Source organism: Denticeps clupeoides, chromosome 2, assembly GCF_900700375.1.
Source record: "Denticeps clupeoides chromosome 2, fDenClu1.1, whole genome shotgun sequence".
In the NCBI taxonomy this organism is placed as follows: domain Eukaryota; kingdom Metazoa; phylum Chordata; class Actinopteri; order Clupeiformes; family Denticipitidae; genus Denticeps; species Denticeps clupeoides.
The window spans coordinates 8,111,829-8,133,460 of record NC_041708.1 but is presented as its reverse complement, the minus strand read 5'-3'; the positions used below and the strand labels follow the sequence as shown (position 1 = coordinate 8,133,460).

The 21,632-nt window shown below is 40.6% G+C and overlaps 1 protein-coding gene across 1 annotated transcript in view; it reads left to right on the top strand.

Moving 5' to 3' along the window:
• Window positions 1-21,632, top strand: part of rab26 (RAB26, member RAS oncogene family) — a 63,009-nt gene that overhangs the window by 24,658 nt on the left and 16,719 nt on the right. The window contains exons 3-5 of the mRNA XM_028964963.1: window positions 249-290; window positions 3,475-3,541; window positions 17,894-17,946. Coding sequence (XP_028820796.1) covers window positions 249-290; window positions 3,475-3,541; window positions 17,894-17,946 — 162 coding nt within the window. The remainder of the gene's footprint in view (window positions 1-248; window positions 291-3,474; window positions 3,542-17,893; window positions 17,947-21,632) is intronic.

Genomic DNA, 21,632 nt, shown 5'->3' with positions numbered 1-21,632 from the left:
CCAGTGGGAAATGCCATATGGGCAGACACTGGAGGAATCAAAGATGCTCATTTCCTATATTTACTTCCCATTGGATATATAAGCTAATCTGCCATAACATTTTCAGCAGCCAGCCTCACTGTACGTTCAGGTCTTATTAAAGTCAGGAAGGTAAACTACAGGAAATAAGAATTCAGTGGAATTTCAGGACAAAAGTCTGAAATAACCTCAATGTAGTACTCATCCCCACATCTGTTCTTGTTTTTCAGAATAAGGTGCTGAACATTGATGCAGTCAAGGTCAAACTGCAGGTAAGAACATAATGATGAGCTGCATGCACAATTCTTCAGTAGCCTGTTCTTTGTTGCATTACAAAGTCTCTCAGTTTAATATTTCTGTTTTTATATTGCCATCTTGAGCTAAATATCTGTTAGGGCCTTCTCCTTTTATGGAAGTTAGCCCAGGTGCTGGAACTAGGTTCTCGGGAACGGACATTTTGAGGCTCTACTGTAGCTCTCATTTCAGGGTGATAACACCCCCAAGTCTGCATGGAATATACTGTATACCGAGTACACTCATCTACACAGGATCAAGCTTTGCTAAATGAATCGTTGATTTGCCGATTTCCCACAGGGCAACACAGCTCAGGAACTGTTTGTGCGGTGAAGCAAATTTTATACTTTTCAGAAGTTTTTTTCTTTTCCCTCCCCTGCAATCCATACATCACTTCACAGTGCAACCATAAAAATGACCCTCAGGAGAAATTACTTCTCTGGAGAGCTCCATAGGTAACTTGGTCCAGAAGCATTCTTAATCAGTAATGACCCCAATTCCTCCGTTCAAAATCATGATTTAAACTGCTATGTTCTGTTTTTTTTCCACTCAATGTTCCCACTTTGCAGTGCATTAGCATCTCTGGCCCTGACATCTCTATACATTCACCCATCTCACCACCGGCTTTGGTAAAACTCCTCCCATACTCCTTTCTGCAAGGAGTATCCTGTCTCTAATGACCAATGCGCCATTGGGATATTACCACGCATGTTGATATTAGTCTAATTTATCAGATGGATCACAAGCCAGGCCTTTTATGCCTCTGCATTTTTGCCATGAAGCGATTTTCTTTTCACTGCGTTGCCACTAAAAATATTTCCTTTTGTTGGGAGGAAAAGAAATCAGGACCATTAAAGTGGTACTAATGCTGGACGATAATTTACCTGTCCTTTTGGAGCTTTTTAAAAAGTTAATGCTCTCCATCTCAGCCGAATGTCTCTTTTTATTAGAGTTACTCTGTGTGCTTGCTGTCTGTGTGTCCGTCAGGTGATCAGATATCGCAAGAAACTCTTTTTGTATACACTCTCTTTTAGTCTTTCTTCCCTGTCTGTCATTTTGCATGGTGCTGTCAGTCCCCCAGCAAAAGCCTCCCCTGCCCTCCGGCGGTGTTCCTTTCTGTTGTCAGGACAGAGGGAACTGCTGATGAGGAGGCTGAGGTCCCCAGCCACTTCCAGGGACCGGCCCGGACTCAGCTTCTGCACAGACGCCTTGTTCTAGCCAGAGCAAAAATAAAAAAAACTGCATTTGGGAGATGGGAGATGCATACACTGTCTCTCTCTCCCCTCGAAAAGACAGTTTGGTTTACAGTGGCTGAAATGAGGACATATTATGTCAATGTTGCAGTTTTACTTTAGATTTTAAAGATGATCCTATAAATGTAAATCAACTCTCACTGGTCAAGGACAGGTCTGCTTATTTTCCTCTTTCTGTGGCCAATCGGAATCAGCAACTAGCTGGGAGAATTGGAAAAAAAAAACCTTGTTTTGGATTCGATGTCCAGAATTGAAGATCGTGACGAAGATTGATGTTTGTGACCCAGGCAATCAAAAGTGCAGCTGTACATGATTCTCTCTCTCTCTCTCTCTCTCTCTCTCTAGTTTAGATTGTGTAATGAAGAGCCTGATCTTTTTGAAATGCTCAACTCATCACTGACTGAGCAGTGGAAAAGGGCCATGTGGTCTGATGAGTACAGATGGACCCTGTTCCAGAGTGATGGGAGGTTCACCCATCATGCATAGTCCCTGCTGTACAGGATGGTGGAGGCAGTGTTATGATGTTGGGATGGTTTCAGTTGGTCAGGTCTTGGTTCAGCATCGTTATGTGGCAACAACTTGAAGTCAGCTGACTACTCCAGTATTCTGGGTAACCATTTTTACATGAATGGTTTTTCTTTTATCATGGCACAGACATATTTTAAGATGACAATACAGGGCCGATGAGCCATCATTGTCACACATGGGCTGGACTCCATTTAGAATGTGCTGGAGAAATTCAATTCTCCCATCCTCTTCACAAAATTTTGGTGCAAATTTACTAGAGTTGTTCTGCATATTTCAAAAAGTGAAGTGATTGTGTGCACCGTGTGCTGTGCTGCTGTGTATCACATGTGACAGTGAAATTTGTCCTCTTCATTTAACCCATCACCCTGAGTGAGCAGTGGGCAGCCATGACAGGTGCCCAGGGAGCAGTGTGTGGGGATGGTGCTTTGCTCACTGGCACCTCAGTGGCACCTTTGGCGGATCGGGATTCGAACCGGCAACCTTCTGATTACTGGGCCGCTTCCTTAACCGCTATGCCACCACTGACCCCTTGTGCTCTAAGTTTCTGTCTTCCCCTGATATTGCATGATGCTTGAAGCCTGAGGGCGGTGGATTTAAACAGATTGCACTTCAGAAGTGGACATTGTAAAGGCCCTACGGCTGTACTAGTGCCAGAGGCTATGACAGCCATGTTCCAACTCTTGTCTCTGTTACTGGGGGGGTAATTGAGTTTCAGGGATGCAACAATCTGCTAAATCAATCCATGAGGACCAATGGCGATCAGAGATGCACAGTTTACTGGTTCTCCTGATTATATCACATCTCATTAAGCTCATTTACTAATTAAATAGCCCCTTGAAGGATGAAATTGAATTCGTAGTTTTGTCTGAAACTGTTTATCAGACTAATTTTATTCACTATTCTGCTTTAAAGCCTGACTTTGCTGGTATAATTGCATGCTTATTCTTTACCTTTTTTCCATATTAGCCTGAATAAAAAAAATAATCATCTTAAAATGCATAAAGGGGACACTTCTTTAAATTTTTTTTTTTTTAATTATTATTTTAAATGTTACAGATCACACAATTCTGTAAAATAAAAAAACATTAGTATTAGTAATGTAGGTTTAAAGCAGGGCATATTAGTGAGACTCCATGAAAGCGTCAGAGGTCAAGCTGTCTGAGTCACTGGTGATAATCATTTTAGAGAAAACTTGTACCTTTGCTGTAATGAGAGTCAAGTGCGGTGAGAATATTAAAATTGCCTCGCTAAAGAAGCTAGAAATGAACGCCTGGCCTTTTATCTTGGCATGTCATCTCCCCACTCATGAATGCTGGCCTGTGGGAGACTGGATGATTCATTAAAATAAAACTCAGCCTGTCTCTCATCTGTTTCTCCTCAGATCTGGGACACAGCAGGACAAGAGCGCTTTCGGAGTGTGACACATGCCTATTACCGGGATGCTGATGGTGAGCAATATCATATGGTTTCTATATGCTCAGAACACATTTTGCCAGATTTTACATATTCTAAAATTACATTTATGAGTGTAACACTAACATAAGTTTTAAAATGAACATACTTGTTGAGGCTATTATTATTAGTCCCCCTTGTGAAATTAGACAACATTCTTCGTTTCTCCATGAAAATGTCCATTAACAATAATTGTTTGTTATTTTGGAAACAAATGTTCTATAAATAACAACCTCCATTAAGTTTATTTATAAGATAATCCTTTATTAGTCCCACAAGTGGGAAATTTACATAGTCATGACAGAAAGTGGACGGTAGAAGAGAAAAATGAATAGACAGTATAATATAAATGTCCACTATACAAATAAATAATCTGGAAACAACTGTGGATGAGTTTGTTAAAAATATATATACAGTCACGTGAGAAAATTAGGACTCCCCATTAAATAATCAGCTCTTTATTAACTGTTCACATATCAATGTTCAATCTTGTTTTTATGTATTACTGGAAAAGAAAGTTACTTAATTACAATGAATCAACAGAAATGTACATTTTTTTACACATCAGAAAAAGTTAGGACAACCTACCCCGTAATAACTAGTGTTGCCCCCTTTGACTGATATAACTTCAGTGAGACGCCTTTTGTAGACTTTTACCAGTCACTAGCATCAATCAGAAGTAAGTTTGCCCCCACTCCTTAAAGAATTCTTTCAGATGTGAGAAGTTTGAAGGGTTTCTTGCATTTTGGGCCCATTTCAAGTTACCCCACAGCATCTCAATGGGATTAAGATCAGGGCTTTGACTTGTACCCACTTCTTAGTTTTAAGACAGACCATGGTGTATTTGCTGGAATGCTTTGGGTCATTGTCATGTTACAGTGTCCAGTCTGCTTCATCTTTTTTACAGATGGTTTTCACGTGTTCTTTAAGCACCCTCTGATACACAGTGGGATTTATCCAAATTGCAGGGTTTTTGGTCACTTTGAGCACCCGTGGGCTCTGTCGGCCCCTCCAGGATCTTGATTTTGGTATCTTTGTGGAACTGACTAATTTTGTTGTATGCTTTTGGTCATTGTCTTGTTGTAAGTCCCAGCAATCCTAGACTAAGAGCAGATTTTTGCATATTCTCCCTCAAAATGTTAACATAATAATTCTCATGATGTCATGCACCCAAGCAAGGCTCTGTGTGCCTGTGGCTGCAAAACCACCATGTTTAACTGTGGAAACTGTGTTCTTACGGTTGATGGCCTCTCCCTTTCTTTGCCAAACAAAAGCAACATCAGACCAAAGCACAGACTCAGTCGGGCTCTGATGTGCTGCTCTTTGAGCAAAGTGGTTCTTCTTGGATGAAGGCCCTGAAACCCACCACGATGCAGAGCCTTCATAATTGGGCTCCTTGAAACACTGACTCCAGAAGAAGCAAGGTACGCAAACAATCATCTTGGTAGATCATCGCTGACTATTTTCCTCTTCAGAGTTCTCAAAATCTTGTGCTTACGGTCACAGCCATGTTTGTTTTCTTGTACTTGGCAATTATACAGGCAGCAGTTCTAGACATTGTGAATTGCTTGGAGATGCCAGTGTTGCCTTCGCCCTTAGCAAGAGCCTATAATATCTTCTTTCTGAGCACCAGACTAATTTCCATTGTCTTTGGAATGGTGGGTAACAGTAGTTCATCTCAGGTGCCCTGTTTTTATGCTGTTTGAATGTTGTTAGGAAGCCAGATTTGTTAAGAAGTCAAATGATTCAAAGCTGATAAGTTCTGAAAGCAAACATTTACATTGGGCTAATATTTTTGACCACCCCATTTTCTACTATTTTTTTTTTTTTTTTTTTTTTACTTTAATATATTTTTACTTTCAAATAAAGTAAGCCTTATTCATGTTCAAACTTCCCTATATCCACAATAAAGTGGTAAATACTTTTTTTTGAATGTGCATGTGGCTCATATTTTCAAAGCACTAGATTTTGTGCATAGGGAGTTTTCACTAATTTCTCTTCAATGATATCTTCAGGATTTACAGAAATAAATGGATACAAACAAGTAAAAGGCTGCTTGCTAGTTCTTTGTATTGTGCTGGAGAAATCATCTACCCAAATGGTTCTTTTTTACGATGACCTTTTTTTTTTTTTTTTACCAGAACATAATTTTCAGTGGTCATGTTTTGGAATGTTTCATATTATTTAGATGTTGCTGCATTCGCCAGGTGCCTTTGCTTCTTCCCCTGAGCAAAATATGTGTTCAGTGAACATTTAGGAGGTACTTTCAATTCTCCGATGAATGTTTTCTGATGTAAATTGGCTTCTGTGCATGTTGTTGACATTGTTAGCCCACCGAGCTTTCATCCTCTTTCTCATCAGGGATGATGGAGCTGGCTGAGCTGAGCATGAGCTCATTATTTCAGCCTGTATTGCTTCTCATTCTCCTTCCTGGCTTCCTCAGCTCAGCCAACCCACCACAACAGGGATCTTCTACAGTTTTGACTCTGCAATTTTCTGCCTCGCTCTCTCTTTTCTCTAACTTCTCCTCTTCTCACAGTTCCTCCTGTCTGGCTGATTGGTTTGGAGGTTGTTGCTTGTCTGCCAGTTTGACCTCCACCTCCAGAACCTCCTTGTTTAGGCGGTGGAGGCATTTGACTTCATCAGCTTGAGCCAACTATAGCTGGGGTGGATGGATTCACAATTTCTATAGATTTTTTTTTTTTTGCTCTGATTCTGCTCCTTATAAAGTAGATGTCCAACAGGAAGGCAAAGATGACTTTGCCAGCATGCTGAACTCATCACGCCATGCTGGGCTTTTGCAATTTTTTTAATATAATATGCTGTTCCTGAGATCTGAACATAACAAAACATAAATCACCATGTTACAGCATGTTATGGTGGATATGTAATTTCTTGACCATTACGTGAGCCTATATTTAATCCTTTTCAATAATTTATTTAACAAATAACTTAAAAATTTTGTCAAGATGATTCAGGGGACACAAAAAACAAACAGCAATTTAACATTGAATGCTCGCCGGGTGATAGGACTAATACATCCACATTCACGATACATTTGAACTGACAGACAGGTGATAACACTAAAAGATATGAGAGTACCTCTCCTCAGGAGGGTTGCGTGGGGGGCATATATTTCCAGGGGGAGAAGCGTGGGGTGCATCAATGAAATCCTGGTGCCCCAAATCATGATCACCGCTTCAGAAATCCCACTGCTCTCAGACTCCCAACGTCTTCTCCGGCCACTCCCTGAGACAGGCCCCGCTGGACAGACCAGGGAGCCTGCCAGAACTGCCGTCGACCACCGTGATCCCTGCCCGGTACTTTAAAACCAAGGGCCATAAACCAGGACCGGGTGGGAGTGCTGATGGGTCCTCTGGAGCGGGGAAAGCTGTGAGTCTCCCAGAGGGGAGGAATCGGCTGCTGTATTCTATCATGGAAGTGCAGAGCAGGGAGGGTGCAAACACATTATTCCAAAAACGAAACAGGGAATACTCACCGGGTGACAGGACGAAGCATACATTTGGTCCAGAGTGCCAGGAACAGTTCTAAGTTCACCCTTGTCCTCCATGGTGGTGTAGTATGCCTCCTTTAGCAGAATTAACTTCAAGGCATTTTGCATAATTGTACACCAGTCTCTGAGTACAATTATGTGTAAACTTCCTTCAGTAATAAAAAAAAAAAAAAAATTTGTGCATCTGCTGCACTTTGCAAATCCAGTGGGGCTTCTGGGGGGCTTTTACAAGACCCCAAAATGTGCCATTTTTTGTGAATTTGTTAGAGTGCTTAGAATCATTACCAGATCAACTTCAACCTTCATAAAGATGGCCTCTCTCCCATACATATGTTGCAGAATCCATGACTGAAAGTTGAATCCATAGCTGAGGCAGTACTTCGTCCAGCGGCCACTGCGGATCCAAAATGGTGCTATTCTGTATCATTTTGTTTTTCGGCGCACTTACAAAGACATGGACATCTGAGAAAATGATGTTCATGTCTACAACCGGAAAACACTTCTCCAGCTTCGCCATCACAGCAGTATCTTTGCACTTCTTTACTTACTTGTCACTCATTTCACTGGCTTAGCACTGTTAGACTTGTTTGTTGTCTACTTGTTTTGTTTTGTTATTCTTGCACTGCCTTTGTCCTATGTTTGCACTTTATGTAGCCCTGTTTGTCTCTGTTGCAGATTCCAGAGAAATGTTGTTTCATTTCACTATGCACTGTCTAACCTGTACATAGCTGGAATGACAAAGTTCACTGGAACCTGAACTAAAGAAATGTTTAACCCCCTGCTTCACATATGGTATGAGGTTCTTCTTCTAAATGTAAATGGGCAAACTGTAGCCTTGTTCAAATGTTCTTCTGGACAGATCTCTAATGCGGGTCAAATGATTTCCAATCTTTTTTGGCACTTTCACCCCAAAAGTTGCAAGAGTTATAGGTAGAACCTGTGAGGAGATTTTGGTGTTCTTTTAGAGACGTCAGTGATCTGCTCTGTGGCTAAATTAGCTGGATGTTAGTAAGTTATCTATTGATAATCTCTAAGAACCTGTGGTGACACAATTGTCCCAAACTCTTTCACAAACATTAGTTAATGCTCTGGAGACATCTTTACATCTTGGCAAGAAGATATTAAGCATTTTTAAACCACATCAGACTTAAATAACACTGGTTCCAACTGTAGAAGGTTGGCCGGTTCGAATCCCGATCCGCCAAGGTGTCACTGAGGTGCCACTGAGCAAAGCTCTGTCCCCACACACTGCTCCCCGGGCACCTGTCATGGCTGCCCACTGCTCACCAAGGGTGATGGTTAAAAGCAGAGGACACATTTCGTTGGGTGCACATGTGCTGTGCTGCAGTGTTTCAGAATGACAATCACTTCACTTTCACTAATGATTGACCTAAATGTTATCTATTTGAGGGTGAGATATCATTTATAAGTTTTTTGAAATTGACTCTTTTGGTTTAATCCAGCCGAAAGTAAAAACTTGAATGTGAAGTGCAGGCCGTATTCATTCATGCATTTATTTATTTATGTCCCATCACTCACCACAGCAGGTGATTTTACTGGGATTTAGAGGGGAAGGAGCAGCACAACAGGAGCCGTGTGCTGGTATCTCATTAGGGCTGGCAGGGGAAGGCTTGGGCTGTGACACTGAAGTTTGGCCCAAGGCTAAACATTGTGTGTGTTTGAGTGTGCATGTTTGTGTGTATGGTGTATGCCTGCGTATGTGATTCCTTCTCAGCTGGAAGTAGGAAAACTGCTATTTATGGTGCATTTGTGCTCCCAGACCGTTTGGCCCTGCAGGCAATAAACTGTATAGCTGCACACACACACACACACACACACACACACTAAAACACAGGATCATTTGTATAGGTGTGTGATGGTGTGAATGGAAATTTTAAATGGAAACAGGAATGAATGGAAACAACAGCAAATAATTGCTAAAGCTAAAAAAAAAAGCTAATCACATAGGTTACTATTTTCACTAAGGAAGAAATAGACCAACTTACCACCATTGTATCCCTGAGCGAGACAGTTGCTCCTGTAACTACTGATTGTAAGTTGCTCTGGATAAGGGTGTCTGCTAAGTGCTAAATGTAAAAACGATTGTGGCTTTAAATGTTTTATGAAAAATGTTTGATCTCGGGCATAGTGGTCCCCTGATACTATATCTGAAGGCACTCCAAAATTCTCCTCCTGCAGAATTACAGCCACTTTGTGCCAGTCCCACAATGATATTTCCCCAGGACAGGCCGTTTCAGTGTCTGTTGCTTTAAACCTTATAGAAATGAGCATGCATTCGTGGAAATGATGTCATCAACACCATTCACCAACCACAATGTTTGGTGCAACCAGGAAGTCATGTCAGTGTTTTTCCAGAAAGAAAAATTAACCTACTGGTTCTTCAGAGACATGCATGATAGAAGTAAAAAAAAAAAAAAAAACACCCATTTTTACACTTTTTTTAGGGGAGGGGTGAGAAATTCTCAGGCTGGATAAAGCATGTAATCATTCCCCTTATGACAACACAATGGGAGATATTCCAGATCTAACCGTCTGAGCTGAACGGCAAAGCAGAATGGCCAAGGCACTGTTCACACCTCTTTACACCCTTTTCACCATGTACAGTATAGCCACTGCAGGAGCATAGTTAGGCTAGGGGAACTCGTATTAATGTTAAATAGTCTCACAAAGTGAAAATTTCAGAATATGGGAACTTTAAATCACCCAGAATGAGGAAGTAGCATGTGCGGTCAATAATATGGAATTATCATGGGCTCATATGGATATGAATGACTACTAAGTGGTTCTTTCTAGTTTTATCTACTATGTAAATCCTGAGGATGGTTTACATTACACTCAAGAGCGAGCCCCATCCTTAGGGTGGTAGTGGCCAAGTGGGTAACACACTCACAAATGAACCACAAGACCCAGGTTCAAATCCCATTTACTAACATTGTGTCCCCGAGGAAGACACTTAACACGAAGTTGCTCCAGGGGGGGACTGTCCCTGTAACTACTGTTTGTAAATCGTTCTGGATAAGGGCGTCTGGTAAATGCTGTAAATGTAAATGTAGCTTTGCACCTGCTTGAAAATAGTGCCTTCACTATGCATGTTCAGTACCACACATTCTAAACTGCACAGGCCACTCGCTCTCAGGTAATTTATGCAGGCAAAAGATGAGTGTCTCTGAAGAGTACTTTGACATTGCAATCGTCCCCCTGCTGACTCTCTCTGATGGGAGGCGAACAGACACTGTAGCACCCAACATCCTGCTGTAATGGGCAGAATCAATGCGCCTTAGATAATGCAGCTGTGGTTTGAGGTGAAAGAGTCTAATGTCTTAAACATGCCTTTTGTAAACACGCCACGCCCAGACAAATGCGCTTGAATTGGGACTGTTTTGGCAGTGGTTTTTATTGTAGAAACTTACCATGAGCTGTTCTAAATATAGGCATAAGAGATGGTGGCCAGAACAAAGACTGTGTTTGTACAAAGATTACAATCTTATCAATGAAAGGCTGCAATACAGAGAATTATGATGAATTGTCTTCTCCATTAAAGTGCAAAAAATATCAGTCTGTTGAATGAAGGGTGAATTTGAACTCTGCTGTGGATCAGGAACTGACTTCAGGGTCTTGCTTTTAGAAGCTTTAAGGATGGGATGGATGTTAAGCTTCTCTGTAGACTTGATGATGAGTCCTCTGTGACACATAGTACATGGGGCATGTTCATTTATGTCACATCATGTATGTCTTCTGAATTTAACCTAATTAAATTGAAGAGGAGAAACTAGCCACACACCTTTTTGTTGACATGGTCAATTAGTGAAACCCAACATAGCTTTTAAGCGAGGTTTTGGAAATGCACCTATTCAGAATCACTAATCTGCTGATTTTTGGCTTTTGCCATGCCATGTTCAAGTAGGTTACACCTTATTCACATTTCAAGCGCTGGGTTCAAATAAAGCATTTGTTTGTTCATTGTCTCCATAATTCGCAGCATAGTGATATTATATTGGAATATTGAAATTACCACACCACCTTCCTATTTCTATTTTCTTTCATTTTCTTTTCAATTCTGTCCTTTTCCAATACCAAGGGAAACACCCACACAAATGTTACTATAGCCATCCTATAACCATAGATAGTTTAACTGGAGAGGTTGTCGTTCCATTGTCATAAATGTGATGAAACAAAGTTTCTTGCCCTTCTGAGAAAGCAAAGTGGTCCATTTACATTTACAGCATTTATCAGATGCCCTTATCCAATCAGTAGTTACAGGGACAGTCCCCCTGGAGCAATTTAGGGATAAGTGTCTTGCTCAGGGACACAATGGTAGTAAGTGGGATTTGAACCCAGTAGGCCACTACCATCCACTACCATCCACAGGTCCAAAAATGGGCCTATATTTTTTGGAACCTATATTTCTATTCATAAATTTTATGTAGAATTCTAGAGAGGATAGTGCTGATCTATTTTTGCATCTTGGAGACATCATGATTTCACTTGTCCATTTAATGGACCTATAAATGTGTTTTCCTTGATAATTAATTACGCTAAGGAAACCCCTTCTGTTAGTTTACTTTTTGAACTGAACCATTTTAATTTCAGTAGATCCTTCTATTGAAATTGATGTGAAAGATTTGAAAATCTAAGACTGAAAGCTACAATTAATCAGTGGAACACTGAGATGTGACTGGGTTGCTATTTACACGTGTTTTAATAATTGCTGGGCTTTTTCAAAGCAATACATTTTACGGCTGTGTAGTGTGTGAAGTGCACTGTAGCTCTGTTGTGTGTCACCTGGCCACGTTGCCATAGCCAGACTCATCAGATTTGGACATTTACACTTTATTTAATGTTCATCTGGGGGAAAGTGTCCCTTGTACAAGTTTCATGGTGTTAACAACAGTGGCTTCTTAAATAATGATTATTTGATCTGGCAGACCTGCCCGGACGTGGCTTCTCTGTGACGTCTCTCTGTAAGGTGCTGGCTTGCTCTCTTTGTCGAAGCATCTGGTGTGATTTTTTTGCAACATGCCTTCAGCCATCATTGTAAACCAGTGATTGATTTCCCAAAATTTGTCTGACTGACCGAGCTGCGGTGACATTTTGTGTTTTCATTATTTTCCATTATCACACCTGACACTATTTTGCATTAAAGCAAACCGAGTTAGTCAATAGCCCACAGTTTCAGATTGAATTAAAGTAAAGCAATTCACTTTGGAAGCTTCCAGCTTGTTTTGTTCTCTTCATCTTGAACATTCTGTGGCCAAGGGCGTGCTGTACTTCTCTTACATAAATGGCACCAGAATGGAATTTATTGGATATTTAATGTCTTTCAGTTTGCAGCTTGTTGGAATGACATTTAATTATATTTTATTCTTTATTTTAAACTATTATATTATTCAATTCCTTTTATTCTCGTTTCATATAAATTACATTAAATAATATTCTTAAATAATATTCTTTATTTTGAATAAAGTATTTCTCTTGGGTATTTTAAATAATTTTTTTGGAATGCGTAAGTTGACCGCTCCCCTGACACATTTCCCCTTTTCCATTTTCACTTTTATTGATCCATATTTAGCAAGTGATTAAACAACATGTGAATAAAACAAATGGGAGAAATGAGACTTTAACTGTATTCACAGCGCCTGCAATCTGTTGATCCCATCTGTGCCGCACCACGTGTCCCATCCAAAAAAGAGAGGTGCAGATTCACCTTGGAACTCTCCAAAAACCTGGCCTCTCCAACTCTCCAAAAACCTTTATGGCAGCAGGCATACGACTCACTGGGATTTGTAAAGGCTGTGTCTTGCATTGTCATCACTCAACTACGTTGACTGATGACAGTCAATTTTTCTGTAAATTTCAGTGAAATATGTTGCCTATATTTTGAAGAGTTTCAAATGAACCAGTTCATGTTAATTTTTTTTATGAATAGGCCACTATTTTCTTCATTAAAACTGATTCAGACCAACTGGTTGCAGCAGATGCTGGGTGTTGGTGCATGATCTGTATTTGTAGAATACACTCTCATTCTGTCTCAGTGGCTGATTTTGTTCCAAATGTTTTTCCATTCTGCTAGATCAGATTGGGCACGGCATGCAATAAAACTTGCCATAAACCCACTAGATTTTGTAAAACACTTGGTTCAGTTCAACGTTCAAAAATGTTCAAATAGAGAACACTGCATACCAACACCCTCCAGTAACCCCATCACACAGCAGACCGGTGACTTCCTCTCCATCTCCCCCATCTGCCTTCATCACTTTCACAGCTTCTGCAGTCATGCCAGAGCATCCATCCCATTCATCTGCTTCCAAGAGGGAGGGAGAGATGAGGGGGTGGGGGGGTTAAAAATGGAGCCAAATGACTCTCTTAGCTACATGAGGCCTCGAGCAGCTTCCTCAAGCAGATCACGTGCTCACAGAGCCGAGAGTGGACTTAGGTGTGTGAGTGAGAGAGAGAAAGCGAGAGAGAGAGGGAGGCGCTGTATATTTAGAAGCCATTTTCCCCTTTTCTCCACATTTTCCTCTTGTCATCTTTCTGCCCATCGTTGTCTTTCTGCCAATCATTGCTTTGTTACTGTTGTCTCTCCCATTTCTATTTTGCACCGTCTCATGTTGAGAGCGAGGGGAAGTGCTTTGTGAAGGATGTGCGTGGTGGAGCGTGCCTTTGACCACTCTCTTCGTAAAAATGACTGTAATTACTGAGCTGCCATTCAAAAATGATTACCTCCACACTGTTGACTTTGTAATAAGTCACTCTTTCTCTATGTCTGTGTATGTGTGTATCCATTGATTGCATATTTAGAAACAGACAAGTTGTCTGGTCAAAGTGCACTGTATGGCGAGGGCAGGATTGTGGGAAACTAGGTATCTTTCGAGAAAACCAACATCAGTCTTTGAAAAAAGGCAATTTGACTGGCCATCACCCGAATTAGAATTGATTGCACTTTGATTGGCAGGCACCTCTCTCACGAACAATTCAATTTGTCAACGGATTCATCACACCACTCAAAGAGAAACATGTATGTTGGCACCTGCAGTGTATACATGAAACCTCATGGTGTGTGTGTGTGTGTGTGTGTGTGTGTTTGTGTGTGACAGATTTGTATTTTTGGCAGATTTGTGTATTTTTGACCACTTTCATATATGCCCCTGGATTTCATACAGGCCCAGCTTATGGCTATGCAGGTACTGCAACCAGAATTCTCTCTCTATCTATTCGCCCAGTTCATTTGTTCTTGACATCCCATGTCAGTGCGAGTCCAGCTTGTGACGTTTTTTTTTTCTGTAATGCAGAGGCCGGTTCTCTCATGACCAAGAACAATTCATACTGGCCTGTCACCGATCAGATATGGAACCAGACATAAGGGGAATATTCTATATGCTGCTTTCCAAAGTCAGGATCCATATTTTTAATTATTTGAACACTTATTGAGAACCTTCTGTCTCCCCCTGGATTACAATATAAATGTGTTATTTAGTTAAATTAATTGAAAGAAGAATGCAGGGAGATGAAACTTTGTTGCAGTTGGTTGACTAAGAACTTTTCTCTAAAGAGCTGAGATTGAGAATAAAATGTAATGCATGTAATTGCTTGTTAGATGGACACTTTTGAAGCAGAATTATAGTCTAAGGCTTTCGATTTTTTTCTCTCAAACTGCAGCCGGTTCCAATCCAGTGAATGATGCGCTCTTGTCTTGTCAAACTATTTAATTCAACCCATTCAATTCAGTATCACACACAATCTTTACTTTATAAAGGAGATTTTTCTATGGTGCACTAGCTAGTGGAACTAGTGTGTGGAATAGGGCTTAATTTATGCTTAATTTCATATTCAACAAGAATACTATTTTACACACAAACTAATGCCTTTTTTTCCATTCTCTGTTTGTATATCAATGATGAGTCAGATAATGGATTCATACCATAAAGAGGACTGTAGATGGGTGGTCAAGATATTTTATTGCAAAAAAGGGGGACTGTTTTAGTCTGCATGAAGAGGCGTTGATGTTGTACACAATTTTTTTGTACATAAAGTAAAGTGAGCAGTGGGCAGCCATGAGGGGTGTGCGGGGACGGTGCTTTGCTCAGTGGCACATTTGGCGGATTGGGATTCAAGCCGGCAACTTGCTGATTACGGGGCCGCTTTCTTACCCCCATACAAACATATTTTTTTGTAACTTCCAAAAAGTGTGTACAACATGGTGTGTTCACAAATACCAGCAATTCAACCATTAGTAGCTGGAAAACAAGCAGCGATTCAGTATTGCACTGCTAAATGTACCATGCCCAGCCACGTAAGAGTATAAAATGAGTGTCGGTGGGGCTGAAATGAAATTATTAGCGTTTGGCCGAACTGTTCTTAACTTGTCACTAGGGGGAGTCATACTACCCCTCCCCACCCCACCCCACGCTTTAATGCGCTTGTTTTTACAGCTGCTGTCTTTTTACACACACAGATAAACACGCTCGCAGTAACGGTTTAATTAGCGTGGAGTGTCGTTCACCCTTTCAGACACACATGCCCACCCTACCCTAGTCTGTGAATCGCTGATAAAGCAAGAGTCTATTCTTGCTTTTTCTCTTTTTGTACTTTCCTCTGGCTGGTTATTTGGACCGCCCTCTGCATGCTTTAAAAAAAATAAGAAATCAAGAAAATAAACCGCTTTTATCAGCCAGCAGGAATGCAAGCTCCTCCCGTCTCACACCTCTGGAGACCGTAATTACATTCCAGCGTGCACCTTCACTCCAGCAGCCTCCTAAGAAAGATAAATAGTGGCACTCCCCTGTAAATGAATTGGGAGCCAAGCTGCACTGGGTGGCGGCAATGGATCTGTTAAAGGGAACGCAAAGAGCAGAACTTGTTTCAGTTTGGTTTTTATTTTTACTCCTGAAATCAAACAGCATGAAACCAAAAATGACAAATGTGAAAATGAAATGATGCTCTGTAGAACCACCGTTTTAAATTGCTGCCATCAGACTGATTCATCTTTGCTAGGTTAATATACACTACCAGTCAAAGTTTTGGACGCTCCTACTCTGGCGGTTATGGAGACTAAGATGGAGCCATTTTGAAGAATCCAATGAAAGAAACATATTTAGTATTTTTTGCAGTGGGAGAAAGTGAAGTACTGCTTTGTTCACTAATGTCGTCATCCAAAGTCGCTTCATGAGCTGCTCATTAACATGAGTGAACGATAAGAAAGTGTTTAGCATAAAAGACTGTTGGAAACCATCCCTGATGTGTAAAGGTGGTGGAGAGAAGCCAAGAGTGTGAAATGCTGCCATTACAGGAAAAAAGTTTTGCCTTGTTTTTTTGTTTTTGTTTATTACATAACCTCACGTTATTTAATAGTCCTGTGTCTTCAGTTTTGTTCTATAATGTAAAAAATGCAAGACCTTTGAATGACTATGGACTTGACACAAACACTAGAATAAAACTAAAATTAAATCAGTCCGCCAAAAACAACTACAGACCAAACTCTTGATTGGTAGTGTACATGGACTGTAACAGGATCAGTCAAAAGTCCAGATTTGAGATTTAATGTGCGCTTAAGCCACTCAAAGACATTTACCTTCGTACCTTTAAGTCATTGTGTCATTTCTTTTGAAGATGACTGACCTCCAAAAATATCAAATCATGTGTCTATAGCATCTATTTCTGAAACTCCAATGTAGCCATATACAGTACATCATGTACGTGTAAAACTTCCCGGTCATGTCTGGCTTTAAAATGCAGATATCGTGTCTGGATGAGCTAAAAGTGACAGTCAGACCAGGAAGTCTGAGTCCGTGAATGTCCCTGTGGGGTTAAAATTAAATTGGACAGCATAGCTACAAACACAAACCAGATTCTCAGACAGATCTCCCTTGTCTTGTTTCTGGTTGAGATGTGACTGCACTACTCACACACTGAGAACACAGCAGGAGCAGGAGGGTGAAGAAACGGGAGGAAAGGAAAAGCAGTGCGGTTAACAAGGAGAGTGAAATTACCTTCATTTTCATAGGCAGAGGGCCATGAACAACGCAGTTGGGAAGCCGACTAGCAGTTTTTGTTCAATCAGGTCTATGGCTGCTATAATTGTCCTAATTTTACCTTTTATTTAGCATTTTTATCCTCAAAAAAGGGCAAAAGTGCCAGATCTGATTTGTTTTATTTTTATGGGTATTCAATAAATAATGGAAATTACCACCCAGATGCACAGCGCAAATATTCTTATATCATGTACATATATCAGCAAAAATACTTATATCATGTACATATATCACATTATATTTGAGAGCCTTTGTGAATAACATCAGCATCGCCAAGCAACACATGATAAGCAAAACCACAACCACTACATACAATGTCACGTATTTTTGCAGCATTAAAGGAGTTGCAACACAGGAGTTGAAGTGCATTTGCACGTTATGTTGGCCTAGCATCAGGTTTCAATCAAGCTAATTACAGGCGCATGTGGTTAAAATCTCATTAGGACACAGTCCAGGAACAAATTTGATGAGGCGACCAGGTGGAACCCCAGCGCCGTATTGTGATGGATGGTTTTGCGAGAGCTGATGCTCCCACCAACCTCTTTCCAGTCTCGTTGTAAATCAAATGAAATGGATAAAATACCGCCCTCCTCATCATTGCACCATCTTACCAGGCGATTATGTGACTGCTCTGCCATAATTGTCCCCTGGCCAGTCTCTTCAAATAATATTTTTCTTCCCAACCCTCAGACGTGAGGCTTTTCTTTCCATGGTCATACTGGATTTGTATAATTAGCACTGATTGCATGATGACCGTACCTTTTCTGTGCTCTCTTCTCTTACAGCTCTGCTTCTTCTGTACGACGTGACAAACAAGGCATCCTTTGACAACATTCAGGTACAGACTGTCTTCACCTTTCTTTTCAGAACCCCCCTTCCTGCTTTTCTTGTGACGTCTCTATTTAAACGTTCAGACATGAAGATGTGTGTTGCTCTATTCATTGCTTGGTTGTGTTGTATGTATATGCTGTATGGCCTTGACCCTGCGTATTCTATGTCATCTGCATCTGACTGCTGCTTTCACTCGCCTCTCTGCCTCTCAATCCACTTTCTCCAGACTCTTCCCCTTTCCTTGCACATGTACAAATACCCATACAGAGTAGGGTTTATGGTGGTACAATTATAGACAGAGAAATAAGTAAATTTCAGGATTATCTTGATTAGTTTTTACATTAATTGATTTCACAACTGTATTAACATACGAAAATCACACAAACACATTATTTAAAGGTTTTAAACTTAAGGAGCTATGTATTGCAGCTTTTTAGAAAACAGAAATATTACAAATATAAATGTGTAAATAAAATATAATTAATCTATTGGTAGATCTGCTCATTTGTTGCTGCCAAAATCCTGGTGGATTTATTTATTTATTTATATTTGCAATGTTGGGTTGGATTAATCGCAACATTAACCGCAACCGCGATCGCGGTTAATCGTCAAACAAGTTAATCCCCGCAACCCTGGTAAAGAGGCATGAGCACTTGGCTGATGCTGGGTAGTAGGATGTTTGGGCCTTGAGCAATTGAGACCCTTTCCTGGTTTTGTTGATTGAGTTCCCTGCTTCCAGCAGCCATGTTGTCTGAGCGATGGCGACAATTTCTGGGGTGTCTCACGCACAGTCTCGCCTCGCGGAGAACTAAGAGACAAAGTGCCGTAACACGTGCGGCATCTGTCAGCCCTGGGGTACATCAGGGACACAGCGCTTCATTCATGGCAATTTCACTCACCAGCAGACACTCCACCAATCAGCACCGTCTCGAAAACAATCCATCCATCCATACGTCCAGCTCATTCTTCAGTTATCCGCCCATTTTTCTTTTCATCTTTCTGAAAAAACATCATGGCATCAGTGGAAACCGGACATCAGAAGACAATGTAGTGTGATCGATGAGCCCAAATACGAAGTGGGCCTTTAGTATACAAAGCCGAAGACACTGCTAAACAGAACACTCACCAAAGGTGTGAAGGTGAGAGAAGACAATCTGATGGTGGAGAAGAGTTGAGGAGATGATTTGGGGTAGGTAGGAGAAGAATCAATTTGACGTTCTCATTAAATGAGGAACTTGATTGTCGGCTGGTAGTAAGTGACAATTATTTGTGAATGAAACCACCTGCTTCTGTTTTGCCTTGACACATGACACCTTCCAGCCATCTGTCTGTCTTCAGGCCTCCATATTTTGTTGACTGGTTGTGATTTTAAGCGTTTTGTTCTTCTTTTGTTCTTCTACAGCCAGTGGTGTTGAGAATCTACTTCCACTTTTAACATGCTCTCGCTATTGTCACTCCATTTAGTTAACAGGCAGACTGATATGACCTGGTTAAACGGCTCCTTTTCCTGGCTGTGGCTTGTATTGGTACTCTGACTACAGGAAGGTAAAAATAAGACCAGCTGCTACCAACACCTGTGCCGTGGCTCCCGCTTGGCCATTAAAATGCCTCCTGTTTCTTTTTCTCTCCTTTTCTGCGGCCCCTCTTGTGTCATACTGGGAATAGAGCCACCAGGGGATTGAGCCAGTGGGTGGGAGCCAGTCATCTTCCAGAGCAGGATTTGTGCTGTCAATTCATCCATTCTATACGTGTGGGAGTAGATGACCTGTCAGGAATAACGCCCATTTGTTCTGGGCTGAATAATGTCGGAATGTTTAATTATTGCACTATGCAGTGTGTGTCTGATTGGTCTCGTTTCAATATGGTAGCTGCACTAGGCAAGCGAGAGCTTATTTAAAGAAACACAGCAGCAGGTCAGTCAGTGAGCACATTATTGCTGACCTATAAATTATATGGGTCGACCCATAGCCCATCTTTCATCTCATCTGAAATGAGTGAGGTTTTGTTTGTTTTGTAATTTTTCTCTTCTGTTCACACTATATCAACACACTACTAGCTAGCTACACTCCTGCACGCCCTCTCAGATCAGCAAAATTCCCTCTTCACGGGGTCTCCGATCCCAATCGACTCTCTTCCCCTTTTGTTGTCCCTGGCTGGTGGAACAACTTGCCCTGCTCCATTCACCTAGCCAAGACTACTACCACCTTTAAGAAGCACGCACATGCACACACGTGTTAAAAAAAATAACAACATTTCGTCTAGCACTTAACAATTCCGTAGCAATTTTTTTCCAGACAAGTTAGGCCTTATCAGGGCTCTTAGTTTTGTAACTCAAAATCTATAGAAACCGAATGAGAATTGCTGGTGTCTTCCGCTTGTCAAGTCACTTTGGATCTGCAAAGTCACTTTGCATCTGCAAAGTAAAGTAAAGGAAGGTTATCACACATACAGTCATGGCCAAAGGTTTTCAGAATGACTCATATACTGGTTTTCACAAAGTTTGCTGTTTCAGTGTTTTTGTCAGTTGTTTCTGTGGTGTACTGAAGTATAATTACAAGGCGTTTCCTGGCCATGGACCCAAAATTTATGTTTTGTTCCTTAGTTTTGTACTTAGTTATCACTGTGGTCTTATAGCACGGCTCTCAATCATGCTGGAAAAAGCATTGTTCTTCACTAAACCATTCTTGGATGGTTGGTAGAATTCTTTATTCATGGCTGTGTTCTTAGGAAAAATTGTGAATGAGCTCACTGCCCTGGACTTCACCCAAGTCCTCAGCAGTCCAATCCCTGTACTTTTTGCAGAATATCAGTCTGTACATGATGTTTTTCTTGTTGAGAAGTGGTTACCTTGCTGACACCAGGCCATCCCCCAAAACTCCTTACCTCATTGCTGGTGCAGGGTTATGTTCATTTTCATGGCAAAGAGGGACGTCTTTCATCTGATTACTCTTCATAGCATAACGTGCTAATTGTAATAATAAAAACAGAAGCTTTGAGGAAAACGGTATTTTTATCATTTTCAAAACTTTTGGTCATGACTAGGGCTGCACGATTTGGGGAAAAAGACATATTGCGATTATTGAGATCAATATTGCGATATGCGAATGCGATATGATAAAGGACACTTGCTTGTATATCAATGAAAAGTCACATACAAATTACTAATAGTGAAATGTTTAATTTCAAAGTGAAACATACAAACTACTTATAACAACCTGAAATGCCCAGTGCTTTCAAAATACAATATTCTACTAAATTAAATAAATCACAAAATAATCACAAATAAATCTTTTACATTACTGTCGAATGACAAACCCTGGTAAGGCTAAACAACTGTTTTGATTATATTTGGCCATTATAAAATCCCGCATTATACAGGGAGTGCAGAATTATTAGGCAAGTTGTATTTTTGAGGAATAATTTTATTATTGAACAACCACCATGTTCTTAATGAACCCAAAAAACTCATTAATATCAAAGCTGAATGTTTCTGGAAGTAGTTTTTAGTTTGTTTTTATTTTTAGCTGTTTTAGGGGATATCTGTGTGCGCAGGTGACTATTACTGTGCATAATTATTAGGCAACTTAACAAAAAACAAATATATACCCATTTCAATTATTTATTTTTACCAGTGAAACCAATATAACATCTCCACATTCACAAATATACATTTCTGACATTCAAAAACAAATC